This window comes from Coregonus clupeaformis, chromosome 10, assembly GCF_020615455.1.
Source record: "Coregonus clupeaformis isolate EN_2021a chromosome 10, ASM2061545v1, whole genome shotgun sequence".
NCBI classification, from domain to species: domain Eukaryota; kingdom Metazoa; phylum Chordata; class Actinopteri; order Salmoniformes; family Salmonidae; genus Coregonus; species Coregonus clupeaformis.
In genome coordinates, this window is record NC_059201.1 from 29,027,300 (window position 1) to 29,041,391 (window position 14,092).

A 14,092-nucleotide genomic window follows, 5' to 3' on the forward strand; every position below is an offset into this window, starting at 1 on the left:
AATTCCAATATGGAATCATGTAGTAACCAAAAAAGTGTTAAACAAATCAAAATATATTTTATATTTGAGATTCTTCAAAGTAGCCACCCTTTGCCTTGATGACAGCTTTGCACATTCTTGGCATTCTCTCAACCAGCTTCACCAGGAATGCTTTTCCAACAGTCTTGAAGGAGTTCCCACATATGCTGAGCACTTGTTGGCTGCTTTTCCTTCACTCTGCAGTCCAACTCATCCCAAACCATCTCAACTGGGTTGAGGTCGGGTGATTGTGGAGGCCAGGTCATCTGATGCAGCACTCCATCACTCTCCTTATTGGTCAAATAGCCCATACACAAACCAGATGGGATGGCGTATCACTGCAGAATGCTGTGGTAGCCTTGCTAGTTAGGTGTGTCTTGAATTCTAAATGAATCACAGACAGTGTCACCTTTAAAGCACCATCACACCTCCTCCTCCATGGGAACCACACATGCAGAGATCGTCATTTCTCAGAACTGTCATTTCTCTTTGATTATTTGAGCTGTTCTTGCCATAATATGGACTTAATGCTCAAACGCATTAAGAAGGAAAGAAATTCCACAAATTAACTTTTAACAAGGCACACCTGTTCATTGAAATGCATTCCAGGTGACTGCCTCATGAAGCTGGTTGAGAGAATGCCAAGAGTGTGCAAAGCTGTCATCAAGGCAAAGGGTGGCTACTTTGAAGAATCTCAAATATAAAATATATTTTGATTTGTGTAACACTTTTTGGGTTACTACATGATTCCATATGTGTTATTTCATAGTTTTGATGTCTTCACTATTATTCTACAATGTAGAAAATAGTAAAAATAAAGAAAAACCCTTGAAGGAGTAGGTGTGTCCAAACTTTTGACTGGTACTGTATACATGTATAATTATGTGTACAGCCTCAACACATATCTGTTTCTGTGTCTCTAGCTCCTGTGGAGAGAGGGAAGACTGGTTCCACACGCTGAGTCGGGCCATAGCAGACCATGCTGCAGGCCTTTGTACCTTTGGTGGCCCCTGCAGTGAGGTAATGAGTTAACCCCTAAATGACTCAGTAAAGGACATACCATTAAAGCTCACTTGTATACAATTGAACGTGTAAAATGTATAAAATGCAAATAAGGTTGTTAACGTTGTCGTAACATTGTGGTAAAGTTGTTGTAACGTTGTTGTACCATTGTGGTGACGTTGTTGTAACATTGTTGTGACAATGTGGTAACGTTGTGGTAACGTCGTTTCCCCATGCAGGGACGTGAGAAGCTGTGGATGGCCCTGGGGGAGGCAGCTCCAGTGCTGGTGCCCGTGTCTCATGTGATGATGTGTATGAGCTGTACCTCTGACTTCAGCTTGACCCTGAGACGCCACCACTGCAACGCCTGTGGGAAGGTCAGACACACACCTTACTGTAGGAGCATCTCACTCATACTGCTGTTACAGGACAACATCCTGACCCCAGCCCAACCCACTGTTTTAAATTATCCTGCCAGAAAGACTCTCTACCTATGCTTTAACACACCCCAAATCACCCCTTTCTCTCTCTCCACTCTCACACCTGTTCTCTCTCTCTCTCTCTCTCTCTCCACTCTCACACCTGTTCTCTCTCTCTCTCCAAACCCAGGTTGTGTGTCGTGCCTGCTCCAGGAACAGGTATCCTCTGAAGTATCTCAAAGACAGGATGGCCAAAGTGTGTGACCACTGCTATGCTGAGCTCAGGAAGAGAGGGGGCAGTATCTCAGGGGTGTGTGGTAACTCCAGCCCCTTCACCCACCGGGCCAGTCGGCCCCTCTCAGCTGTGTTCCAGAGCCTACAGCCCCCAAGCCTGTGGAGAAGCAGGAAGATCACCTCCCCTCTCAACCAGGTCTGCAATATTCATCACATTTTACCTTTGACCTATCAGTGTAGTCATGACGTTCTGCTCTGATGCAGGTGGCTATGGTAGACCCTGCTAACTTCCTGACGTTGACATGTGAGTCTTTGTTGCAGGTGGCATTGGGGGCTGAGGGCTCGGCCATGAGTGGCAGCCTGCAGCGGCGTAAGAAGAGCAAGAGGAAGTGGAAGAGGCTGTGGTTCATCCTCAAAGACAAGGTGCTCTACACCTTCACAGCACGTGAGGTGAGGGGGCACAGAGTCTCCCACACCAGCCCCAAACACACACATACATGCCCTTAATATACTCCCAGTATGCCTATACTATACTCAACTCTCTTAAAAGCTTCTACATAGTCTCTCCTGATCTGGATAAATTCTGTGCTCTCTCGTTCTCTTTCTTTTTGTTTGTACTGTTTGTTGTGTGTTTTTGTATCAAGCTTTGTAGCTACCATTTTGAATAAGGAGTATCATTAACAACTGAAATCATGAATACAATTGAATCTGTTAGTCTCCATGCTTCTCAGAATTTTTTACAAATGTCATTGGTATATGCAGCTGAGTATGTGACTTGTCCCTTATGAATGTCCCAACCTCACTCTCTTCCTGTCTCTCTCTCTCTCTCTCTCTCTCTCTCTCTGTATGCCTCTCGCTCTCGCTCTCGCTCTCGCTCTCTCTCTCTCTCTCTCTCTCTCTCTCTCTCTCTCTCTCTCTCTCTCTCTCTCTCTCTCTCTCTCTCTCTCTCTCTCTCTCTCTCTCTCTCTCTTTCTCTCAACAAAGGACAAGGTGGCATGTGAGAGTCTGCCCCTGCAGGGTTTCACAGTGAAGCTGACAGAGAGGCCAGAGGGAGAGGAGAGCTTCAACGTGTTTCAGCTCTACCACAAGAAGACTCTATACTACACCTTTAGAGCAGATGACCAGCACACTGCCCGCAGGTCAGGATAAACACACACACACACACACACACACACACACACACACACACACACACACACACACACACACACACACAGGTCCATGGTGTTCATGTTGTTCACTTGTATTTCGCAGGTGGGTCAATGCCATGGAGGAGGCCACAGTATTATAACATCTGCCTGTCTGCACAGACTGACCCTGCTGTGCATCACCTACATACCCACTCTCTCTGTCCTGGTTTATAGCTGTCCCTCACAATGCTTGGATGGAATATCTATGAATACTTATTTTCTCTTGAAGGACATTGAATATCATTCATATAATCCATCCCTTTAAGACACTGGATCAATTCTCACTCCGGAAGAATACGGCTCTGTGCAAGAGCATATTTGACAAGGCTGCCATCTACAGGCAGAAAGAAGTACATGCAGACTCTGTGTTGGGCAAACATCCAAGTGTGAGGTTACTGCTTGGGAATCTCTAAGGTGAAAACCTCTCAGTTGAGTATACTGCGTGCCACAACATGCCACACATTTTGCTCCTGTGTCTGAAAGCTCATAGACAATGTGTTTTTAAAACGTTTTCCATTGACAGTCTCCAGTGCCATGTACATTCACACTGACTTATTTTTACTTTCTGACACTCTTTGTCTACCATGGATTTGTATGTACATAGAACAACTTAGTATGGGTTTTGTTTTGGATATCGTAGGCTTTCTGATGCTGTTAAAACAATACTAAATTTGTATCAACAGCTTATGTATTGTATGAGAACATGTAAGATTCATGTCATATTTGGTATATATAGTGTAATATTCAATTCATAATTTTTTAAGTGAAATATAATAATTATTTGTACAGAAATGTTATTACATGATGTTTCAATCGAGAGACATTTTAATCATATCTTGTCCAATGTATTTCCTGTACTCTATGTAAACATACTTATTTTACACCGTAGGTTTACTCCTGTAATACAATGACAGAATGTGAAATGTTACAGACAGTATTTGTATTATTCAACAAAATATCATTTTGAAGTATATTTCATAGCTGAATGTATATTTTAAAAACATTTTTAAAAGGGTGACTACATTTTTAGGGGCCAACCGTTTCCATTTGAATGCAGTGCCATGTGTTATGGCTGAAAGAATGTGCCTGACGTGACGTTATTATCCTTATCATCATTAATGAATATTATAATTAATAAGTGTTGGGGAGTAGTGAACTACATGTAGTTCAACTAGTAATTTAACTACATTTTGCAGTAGCTTAGTGGTAGTTGAACTAAATTCAAATCTAGATAGTGTTTTCAGTAGTTCATTACTTTGCCATGTAGTGGTGTAGCTAATTACTGGAACTACACACTACTTGTTTTTCAAAAAGAAATGAAAATATGGGTGAAGTAGGTAATCATTTCCTTTCCTTTTTCACATCAGACCTGCCTAATTCTCACTTTAAATATATTGTTTGTTTTTAATTGGCTAAATTACACATTATGTTAATATATGACCCCAAAGTGATCTCTTCTTGCAATTTCTAGTCATTGACATTTTCAGATTTACTATAATAGTTTTTCACAAAGTAGTTTGGTAGTGAACTACATTTTTAAAGTGATGTTACTTAAGTAAACTATATTTTTCTTAAGGGTAGAATTAGTGTAGATTAACGTCTTTCAGTGTAAAGTAATTGGTAGCTTGGTAAACTATCTTTTCAGAGTAGCTTCCCCAACACTGTAATGAAATATGTCTTAGATGCCAATCTCATCCAGGTAGATATAAAAAAAAACGCTCTAAACTTAGCAAAGAGAATCTTATTCATTTATTAAACACACATAACATCCCATCACGTTATATCCATGTGATTCCATTGTGTCTTTTTGCAATCACTAAGAAATATGTGGAGGTGCCATGTTGATGTCTTTTTACATGCTGTTGTTTTGCACTGGGCTGTCCAATTAATTAACAATTAGGTTAATACCATAATCTACACTGTATTATTATTGTATATAAATTACATACACAAAATTACAGTCTTTATGGAAAAAAACTGATGCAAAGAAAATGATCAAACAAAAAAGAGCTATATCAGTTGTAGCGCCAACTGAGCTGATTTTCTAGAGAAACAGTATTTACATTGTTGTTATTTTTAAATGCTGATGATGTCACTCTTTTCTAATTCCGCTTCTTCGAGAACATCATAACTGACTATCCTGTCAGACTTGTCAGACTACATTTTAGTCTATTCAAAATGCAGCTTGTCATACACATCATCAGTATGTACTGTAAATCTACACTTAGCCAATACATGTTTGGTCTTCATACCTGTGTTTAAGGGTTATATCAATAGTGTTCTGGGATTGTACCTCTAAAATGGCCTTGCATATAATACGGCATTGTAAATGTAAATGTTGACGTACAGTATGTAGTTAAAAAATACAGTAAAAAAACTCATCAGAAAAGTATTTCCTCTGTACAAACAGAGAAAGAATGTACATTTGATCAGAAACTATAATGTTGCAATTGATATGGCACAGTTACTGGGACTATATAAATAACAAGGTCAGTGGGCAAACTCATCATAAACAAACTGATACCTGTGCAGGTATTTCTCTAGCTCTGAGCCTGGGGCAAACACCCATAGACTGTTAAAGAGTCACTCGAAAATGTTACTCCACTCTTTGCTATGCAGGTGTATTTGTAGATCAAGCAGTGGTTAGGCACACAACACTGTTGGAGCTTGAGCCCGGTCTACTGCTAGAAATATAGCCTCAGACAAGACCTGAGATCTGGGGAGGGAAAGACCTTAGATCTTTAGAGGGGGAGAATAACCTGAGGGGCTGAGCACAGGGCAGGGTGGGGCAGCGGTCAGTTCAGTGGGTGTGCGTCGGTCAGGCAGTTGGTTTTGTCGTGGGCTGGCTGTGCTCCTCGTCCTCGTCCTTGGAATCATTATGGATGAGCTGCTCACACCCCACTTATACCCCTCTGTAACCCTTCATCTCTCTTATAGCACTCTAACCCCTCATATACCCCTACATAATCATTGTGGCACATCCAAGACCAGGACTGATGGTCTATTGCTGACCCAAACGTGTCTCTTTTTACCCCCAAACGAAACCACGCCCCGTTTATAAGTCTGCGTCATTGGGGCCAAAGCCATGGTTGTTTAGCAACAAAACCGACGCGTGCGCAACTATTGGCCAAACAGACGGAGTTGGCTTACAGTAGATTGTTGACAACATGTCAACTATAATTATTTTCCAATGTTTATTGAAAACATACATGTGCACTTGTCTCTCAAATACATTGTTACAGTTTTTTGCTAGCTAATTCTTGCCATATTTACATGAAATCAGTCAAAACACCTAAAAACAAGACATGGTGTCAAAAACAAGATGAAACTAGTCACTTAGGATTCTCGACATGGCAGTTTCTTGTCATTGTTGGTAGCTATCTCGCCATCCAGAATCACAACAACTCATGGACTTCTGCCCCATTGACGCGTGTGCATCGTTTTCATGACGTTGTCAGCTAAACCCATCTATAGAGACACTTGGCGCTTTCAAGACAACTGGGAACTCTGGGAAAAAACTTGTTTAAATCATGTTGTCAGTGATCTTCAGGTCAGAAACTCTGAGCTCTAGAAAGATGCCAGAGTTTCCAACATGGAATTCTGAGATGGATGACCGTTCAAAACGTTTTATTGTTCCAGTTGTCTTCAACGCACTGAAGCTGGAAGTCTGAGACTTCCGAGTTCCCAGTTGTTTTGAATGCAAAAACTGACCCAGCTCTTTCAATGATGATTATCATAATTTCCTTTTGTATCGTGGTAAGTGTTACAGTATTAGTAGTGAACAGGTGTAGGAAATTGTGGACACATCGTTGTGCTACTTTTACCTTTTGCACGGGAAACAGAATGGGCCTGAGATGCTCTCAGCCCTAGAGGGAGGTTGAGGAGTGTAATCTTATATGCGAGGAGATCTGCGCCAAGATTGGCTATCTGCCTCCCACTGATGAAGCGTGTCCATCAGACCAGACACAGTGGCGAGCTCTGCTTCATTGATTCTTCTGGGAACATGGACAGAGAACTGCAGAGTTTTTCTTCTCCTTACCCACACCTGTGCTGGCGGTCTCCTCCTTGGGGTTATCCTGAGGCCACAATCCTTGAGGGCCTTCAACTATTGAAGGACATCTTGAGGATGCCTTAGCAGGGAGAGGTCAGGCTGGTCCTCGCCTCATCATTACAGATGACTGCAAGGCAGAGAGGGGAGCGTTAGGAAAGGCATTTCCAGGAGCCAAACTGCTCCTCTGCACCTTCCACCTACTCCAGGCAGTGTGGAAGTGGCTGTGTAGTAAGGAGAGTGGAGTAGACTGTCTTCGAGGACATCATGTATGCCAGGGAAGAGATGGTTGAGCCCCTCTATCAGCAGGCAAATCAAAACCCAGTTGTTGCCAGGTTAATGTAGTAGAACAGTATAATGAGGTGAAATCTATTAACTTATGCTTTATTCTCAGTAACATTTTTATGATAAAACCAGGACTTGCTGGTCAGTTTTAGTCTTTTCTCATTTAAATTTCCCCAATCCTTGTTTGGGATATGTTGTTATTTGGGGAAACATTTTCCCTTATTTTGTCAGCAATATGTGATAGTACAAGACATTGTTCAATTACATATTTTACCCTAATTCCAGGTACAAGAAATTCAGCCTACTTCGATCGACTGTTCAGTCGTCGAGAGTGTTGGGCACTCAGCTATCGGGAGGAGCTGCCAACCCGAGGGAATGAAAGAAATAACTTTGTGGAGGCATCAATGCGGGTCCTTAAGGATAAAATCCTCCAGAGGGCGAAAGCGTTCAATCTTGCCCTTGGCCGCTATGAAACGTTCCAGCGCTCATGTTTTCTGGCCCAGGAGAGCAACGTCAACCCATCTGACATCAAGCAGGTAAAATAGTAATGAATACAGGTTTGCAATATTACAAAAATCCATAATGTGGTCTTTTATAATTTGTTGTATCTTATAGCTTGGGGTAGAAGCTATACAGGGTGAAGGGCATCACACCAGGCCAGACCTATACTGTGAACATGGAGATGGACCTCTGCACTTGTCCAGTAGGGCACACAGGAGCTCCATACAAGCACTAGGCTGCTGTGGTCCAGATATACAAATGCCTGTCCAGCAATTTCCTCCTGACAACACCGGAGATGAGGGCTGATTTGCTGAAGATAACAGGAGGTAAAATAGTGGCAATTGTATTATTGTTTATGGTTAGACAATTTTCATGTGAATATTTTATGTACCAAAGCAGAGCGCTGAAGTTAATTAAATACTGTATCTCTTACAGCAGCAATACCTCTGGATTTTCTGCAGCCACTGAGACAGCCCAGTCAGTCATTAGTTGCTGAATGAGCACACAAAACAGACACATGATGAATACTGGATGAGGCAACAATACAGAATGTCATCGTTTATTTTAGGGGATTTTTAAAGATATCTGTTTTCGCATTTCACAATGACATCGCATGCAACTAGTTTGAAGGAGTTTCAAATCCCCATTTGAAGAATTCATAACATCTGGAAGAATTGGTGACGTCACACCCCAGCTCGTGACTGAAGGATAAACAAGTTTGATGCAGTCCTTTTTGACTTTAGAACTTTTACTCCATTTGAATGATACGGTTTGTTTAATGTCTCCTCTCATCTATATGTTCCTTATTTGCTTTATGAAACAGTGTTATAAAGTATAATATTTGTTTCTTTATTGAATATATACAGTATATATTACGTCTTTAACAGCAATCACTTGAGACATAACCACTGGCTTGGAGAGGGAAGATACAACCTCCAGTGCTCCTGACCACCAGCCTCTCGCTGTGCCAAGTGACTCAGAAGGGGGTGAGTTAACAAAGCGAGATCTTCAAAGAATTTGCTATTTTCTGTTATTATAGGAGAATATGAATGTATCGCTACATCACATACAATGAGTATACCAAACATTAGGAACACCTTAATATTGAGTTGCACCCCCCCTTTTGCACTGAGAACAGCCTCAATTTGTTGGGGCATGGACTCTACAAGGTGTCGAAAGCGTTCCACATGGATACTGGCCCATGTTGACTCCAGTGCTTCCCACTGTTGTGTCAAGTTGGCTGGATGTCCTTTGGGTGGTGGACCATTCTTGATACACACGAGAAACTGTTGAGCGTGAAAAGCCCAGCAGCGTTGCAGTTCTTGACACAAAACGGTGCGCCTGGCACCTACTACCATACCCCGTTCAAAGGCAATTAAATATTTTGTCTTGGCCATTCACCCTCTGAATGGCACACATAGACATTCCATGTCTCAATTGTCTCAAGGCTAAACAATCATTTTTTAACCTGTCTCCTCCATCTACACTGATTGAAGTGGATTTAACTGATCAGTCTATGTCATGGAAAGAGAAGGTGTCCTTAATGTTTTGTATTACTCTGTGTATATAATCGGTATATCAACAAGTCCCAGCATACAGCATTTAAGTCTAATCCATTTGAATGATACGGTTTGTCTTGAAGAGTTTGTTTAATGTCTCCTCTCATATATATAATATATGGCGCAGTGGTCTAAGTGGCGCAGTGGTCCGAGTGGCGCAGTGGTCTAAGGCACTGCATCGCAGTGCTAGCTGTGCCACTAGAGATCCTGGTTCGAATCCAGGCTCTGTCATAGCCGGCCGTGACCGGGAGACCCATGGGGCGGCGCACAATTGGCCCAGCGTCGTCCAGGGTAGGGGAGGGAATGGCCGGCAGGGGATGTAGCTCAGTTGGTAGAGCATGGTGTTTGCAACGCCAGGGTTGTGGGTTCGATAAAATGATGTATGCGCTAACTGTAAGTCGCTCTGGATAAGAGTGTCTGCTAAATGACTAAAATGTAAAAATGTAAATAATATGTTTATCTAACAGACATTCTGCCTGAATATGTCTGACCTGGTGGAAGACATGCTAAACGGTTTCAGTTCCTTGACCAAGGATGACTACTACAGTGAGGCCCTGGTAGCAATGGCTAAGCAATACAGAGCAATGAAAGCAAATCCATCAAGGCTGGTGTCTGCGATGCATTGTTTTGGAAAAGCCCATATCAGACCAGCAGCCAAGAAAGCAGCTGCATTAAGACGAGCAGCTAGATGTCCTGGCCCCATGATCCCCTGTCAGCCTACAGCAGTTGCCCGTAGAACGAGAAACGTTGGATCGAAGTGGTGTCTGACTGCTGGATGTCCCAAAACCACGAACAGCGGTCCTGAGCACCCTTACTGCTTAGACAAAAAGAGGAAAAGGCCTGCCAGGTTTGGGCATCACAATTTGTCAGAGTTTGTGGCGAAGAATTCTTCACACCAGAAGTGAGGTGTTAATTATTCGTTTTTATGGGGATTCCTTCATGTTATGTATTAATGGTGTTTGATGTTCTGTTGTCAAACTCCGGCAGGAGCGCATGCGTGGATGGTTGATCGTACTATCCGTTGAAGATAGGCATACTAGTTTATTAAATAGCATGCAGTAACCTAGCCCATTTCCAAGATCACAGTGGAACTCTGGTCAAGCTGTATAACATTTAGCCACTTTGCAAGTTATTTGCCGAGCCGTGCCTGTTTGGCGACGCTTTTAGCACGTCGGAGAGTATATCCGTGGGCGGTTCTGATAAGGAATGTGTTGTTTGCGTGGCCTAGAGGTGCCCAATAAATAATGTAATCAAATTGTTAGATGCTACTACCCCCTCCAAATCAGAACCAAACATGGATGTCAATGTCTGCACGCGCACACACGTTTCATTCTTCATCCTGACGTGGGAAAAGCGTTGCCAAACTGGCACAGGTACGAGCCGGCAAATATCTTGCACGCCTCCAATGGTATGCCTTAAGACGGAATGTTACTGTTAAAATAACTGTAGTTACTGTTATTAACTGTATACATGACAGCGAGCTATGTAGGACTAGCAGTAACCCTATAACAGGCCTTTTTATAACAAATTCTAGACTACCAATCTTCCAGTTCAGAGCACAATATATGTTTAATAGTAATAATGTATATGTTAAATAATTTATTTATTTATTTATTAATACATTTAATACATGAATAGATTGCTTTATTGCGTATTTATCTCTCTTCTCACATGGTGATTTGCACCAAGTGTATTGTGACAAATAGTCTAAGTGGCTACGCCTCCTTGTCCTTATCTTCCTCTGGATAGAGTGTAGACTTCTAAATGTGGACTGCTAAATGTGTCAATGTAATCTGCACCAATGTAAAATAACTGGATAAGTAAAACCATAATCTGAGAAGAAATTCAATGTAGATAACGGAGAAAGGAATAATCAAATCCAGGTGTTAATTAAACGTGCAAGTCATTGTACTGTACTTATTTATGTTAACAATATCTTGAATATTACTCTTACTTGTCAGATTTCACGATTGGCAAATATGAAAATGAGAACAGAGGAGGCAGCAACGACCAGCCCAAGGAAAGTCAGCAAAGAAGTGATGAGTGAAAAACCATTTCACACTGTAGGTGTAGCCTACTGTGTGGTCTTAGGCATGCTCCCTCTAACCACCCTTTTTTCCCTATCTCTGTTTCTTCCTTGCCGGAGGGCCTGAGTCCTGATGAGTCCTGGAAGTGCCAGGCCTGAGCCCACCTGGTTGTGCTGCTGATCCTGGTCCTCTAAACCCACTATTCTAGTGGCACTCCCCTTGTAATGAGAGATCTGTCACAATACACTTGGTGCAAATCACCATGTGAGAAGAGAGATAAATACGCAATAAAGCAATCTATTCATGTATTAAATGTATTAATAAATAAATAAATAAATAATTTAACATATACATTATTACTATTAAACATATATTGTGCTCTGAACTGGAAGATTGGTAGTCTAGAATTTGTTATAAAAAGGCCTGTTATAGGGTTACTGCTAGTCCTACATAGCTCGCTGTCATGTAGGCTATACAGTTAATAACAGTAACTACAGTTATTTTAACAGTAACATTCCGTCTTAAGGCATACCATTGGAGGCGTGCAAGTTATTTGCCGAGCCGTGCCTGTTTGGCGACGCTTTTAGCACGTCGGAGAGTATATCCGTGGGCGGTTCTGATAAGGAATGTGTTGTTTGCGTGGCCTAGAGGTGCCCAATAAATAATGTAATCAAATTGTTAGATGCTACTACCCCCTCCAAATCAGAACCAAACATGGATGTCAATGTCTGCACGCGCACACACGTTTCATTCTTCATCCTGACGTGGGAAAAGCGTTGCCAAACTGGCACAGGTACGAGCCGGCAAATATCTTGCACGCCTCCAATGGTATGCCTTAAGACGGAATGTTACTGTTAAAATAACTGTAGTTACTGTTATTAACTGTATACATGACAGCGAGCTATGTAGGACTAGCAGTAACCCTATAACAGGCCTTTTTATAACAAATTCTAGACTACCAATCTTCCAGTTCAGAGCACAATATATGTTTAATAGTAATAATGTATATGTTAAATAATTTATTTATTTATTTATTAATACATTTAATACATGAATAGATTGCTTTATTGCGTATTTATCTCTCTTCTCACATGGTGATTTGCACCAAGTGTATTGTGACAGATCTCTCATTACAAGGGGAGTGCCACTAGAATAGTGGGTTTAGAGGACCAGGATCAGCAGCACAACCAGGTGGGCTCAGGCCTGGCACTTCCAGGACTCATCAGGACTCAGGCCCTCCGGCAAGGAAGAAACAGAGATAGGGAAAAAAGGGTGGTTAGAGGGAGCATGCCTAAGACCACACAGTAGGCTACACCTACAGTGTGAAATGGTTTTTCACTCATCACTTCTTTGCTGACTTTCCTTGGGCTGGTCGTTGCTGCCTCCTCTGTTCTCATTTTCATATTTGCCAATCGTGAAATCTGACAAGTAAGAGTAATATTCAAGATATTGTTAACATAAATAAGTACAGTACAATGACTTGCACGTTTAATTAACACCTGGATTTGATTATTCCTTTCTCCGTTATCTACATTGAATTTCTTCTCAGATTATGGTTTTACTTATCCAGTTATTTTACATTGGTGCAGATTACATTGACACATTTAGCAGTCCACATTTAGAAGTCTACACTCTATCCAGAGGAAGATAAGGACAAGGAGGCGTAGCCACTTAGACTATTAGGATGTTCCCTTATTTTGTTAGTTTGTCACTCTCTGTTTACGAACTGACACGGTTGGAGTTGCACAGGCGCAGATTGCATTTGTGGCTGGAAGCTGTTTGAAAGACACCCATAGGTCCACACCACAGCTGCCTTGTATTTGGATGAAAGAAAAACAGAGTAAATTAAAATCTTGAATTTAGTACCATAGTCATTCAAGTCCTTTCCCTTTATTGTTTTAGCAAAGGCCAATCTCCACACATCTCGGAGGAGGTTTGCCACAGATTGTCTCTCATTGAGCTATTACCATATTGATTGCACCTGTCAAATCCTTTCAGAACTCCACAAGTGCATATGGTCTGGGGGTCCATTTGGGATTGGGCCCTAGTCTGAAACCAGTCTCTCCAATTGTGGACCCAGCTGCTCTCTATACTCCTGCCTGAAAAATGTTTTGATCAACGTAACTACAAGTTTGGTAAACCTTTCTACATAATATTACAGCTAGGCCTACACTTGTCATGTCAGAGATAATAGAATACAATCAAAATTTAACACAAATCATGCATAATATCAAGCTTATCCTGCCAGCTAGCTAACTATTATAGCTAAGAGTTTTATCCAGAGCGACTTACAAATTGTTAAATTCTATAACCACTTAAAAGGAAGCGATTCCCAAACCTTCCATAACAAAGCCATCACCTACAGAGAGATGAACTTGGAGAAGAGTCCCCTAAGTAAGCTGGTCCTGGGGCTCTGTTCACAAACACAAACAGACCCCACAGAGCCCCAGGACAACAACAACAACACAATTAGACCCAACCAAATCATGACAAAACAAAAAGATAATTACTTGACACATTGGAAAGAATTAACAAAAAAACAGAGCAAACTAGAATGCTATTTGGCCCTAAACAGAGAGGACACAGTGGCAGAATACCCGACCACTGTGACTGACCCAAACTTAAGGAAAGCTTTGACTATGTACAGACTCAGTGAGCCTTGCTATTGAGAATGGCCGCCGTAGGCAGACCTGGCTCTCAAGAGAAGACAGGCTATGTGCACACTGCCCACAAAATGAGGTGGAAACTGAGCTGCACTTCCTAACCTCCTGCCAAATGTATGACCATATTAGAGACACATATTTCCCTC

At 41.7% G+C, this 14,092-nt stretch overlaps 1 protein-coding gene across 1 annotated transcript in view; it reads left to right on the forward strand.

The window, feature by feature from the left end:
• The window catches only part of LOC121574963 (FYVE, RhoGEF and PH domain-containing protein 5), a 95,515-nt gene extending 91,724 nt beyond the window's left edge, over nt 1–3,791 (forward strand). Inside the window, exons 14-19 of the mRNA XM_041887670.2 lie at nt 942–1,038; nt 1,260–1,397; nt 1,630–1,869; nt 1,995–2,123; nt 2,658–2,812; nt 2,928–3,791. Of these exons, the coding sequence (XP_041743604.2) occupies nt 942–1,038; nt 1,260–1,397; nt 1,630–1,869; nt 1,995–2,123; nt 2,658–2,812; nt 2,928–2,964 (796 nt within the window). The 3' untranslated portion in view covers nt 2,965–3,791. The remainder of the gene's footprint in view (nt 1–941; nt 1,039–1,259; nt 1,398–1,629; nt 1,870–1,994; nt 2,124–2,657; nt 2,813–2,927) is intronic.
• The last annotated feature ends 10,301 nt before the right edge of the window (nt 3,792–14,092 follow it).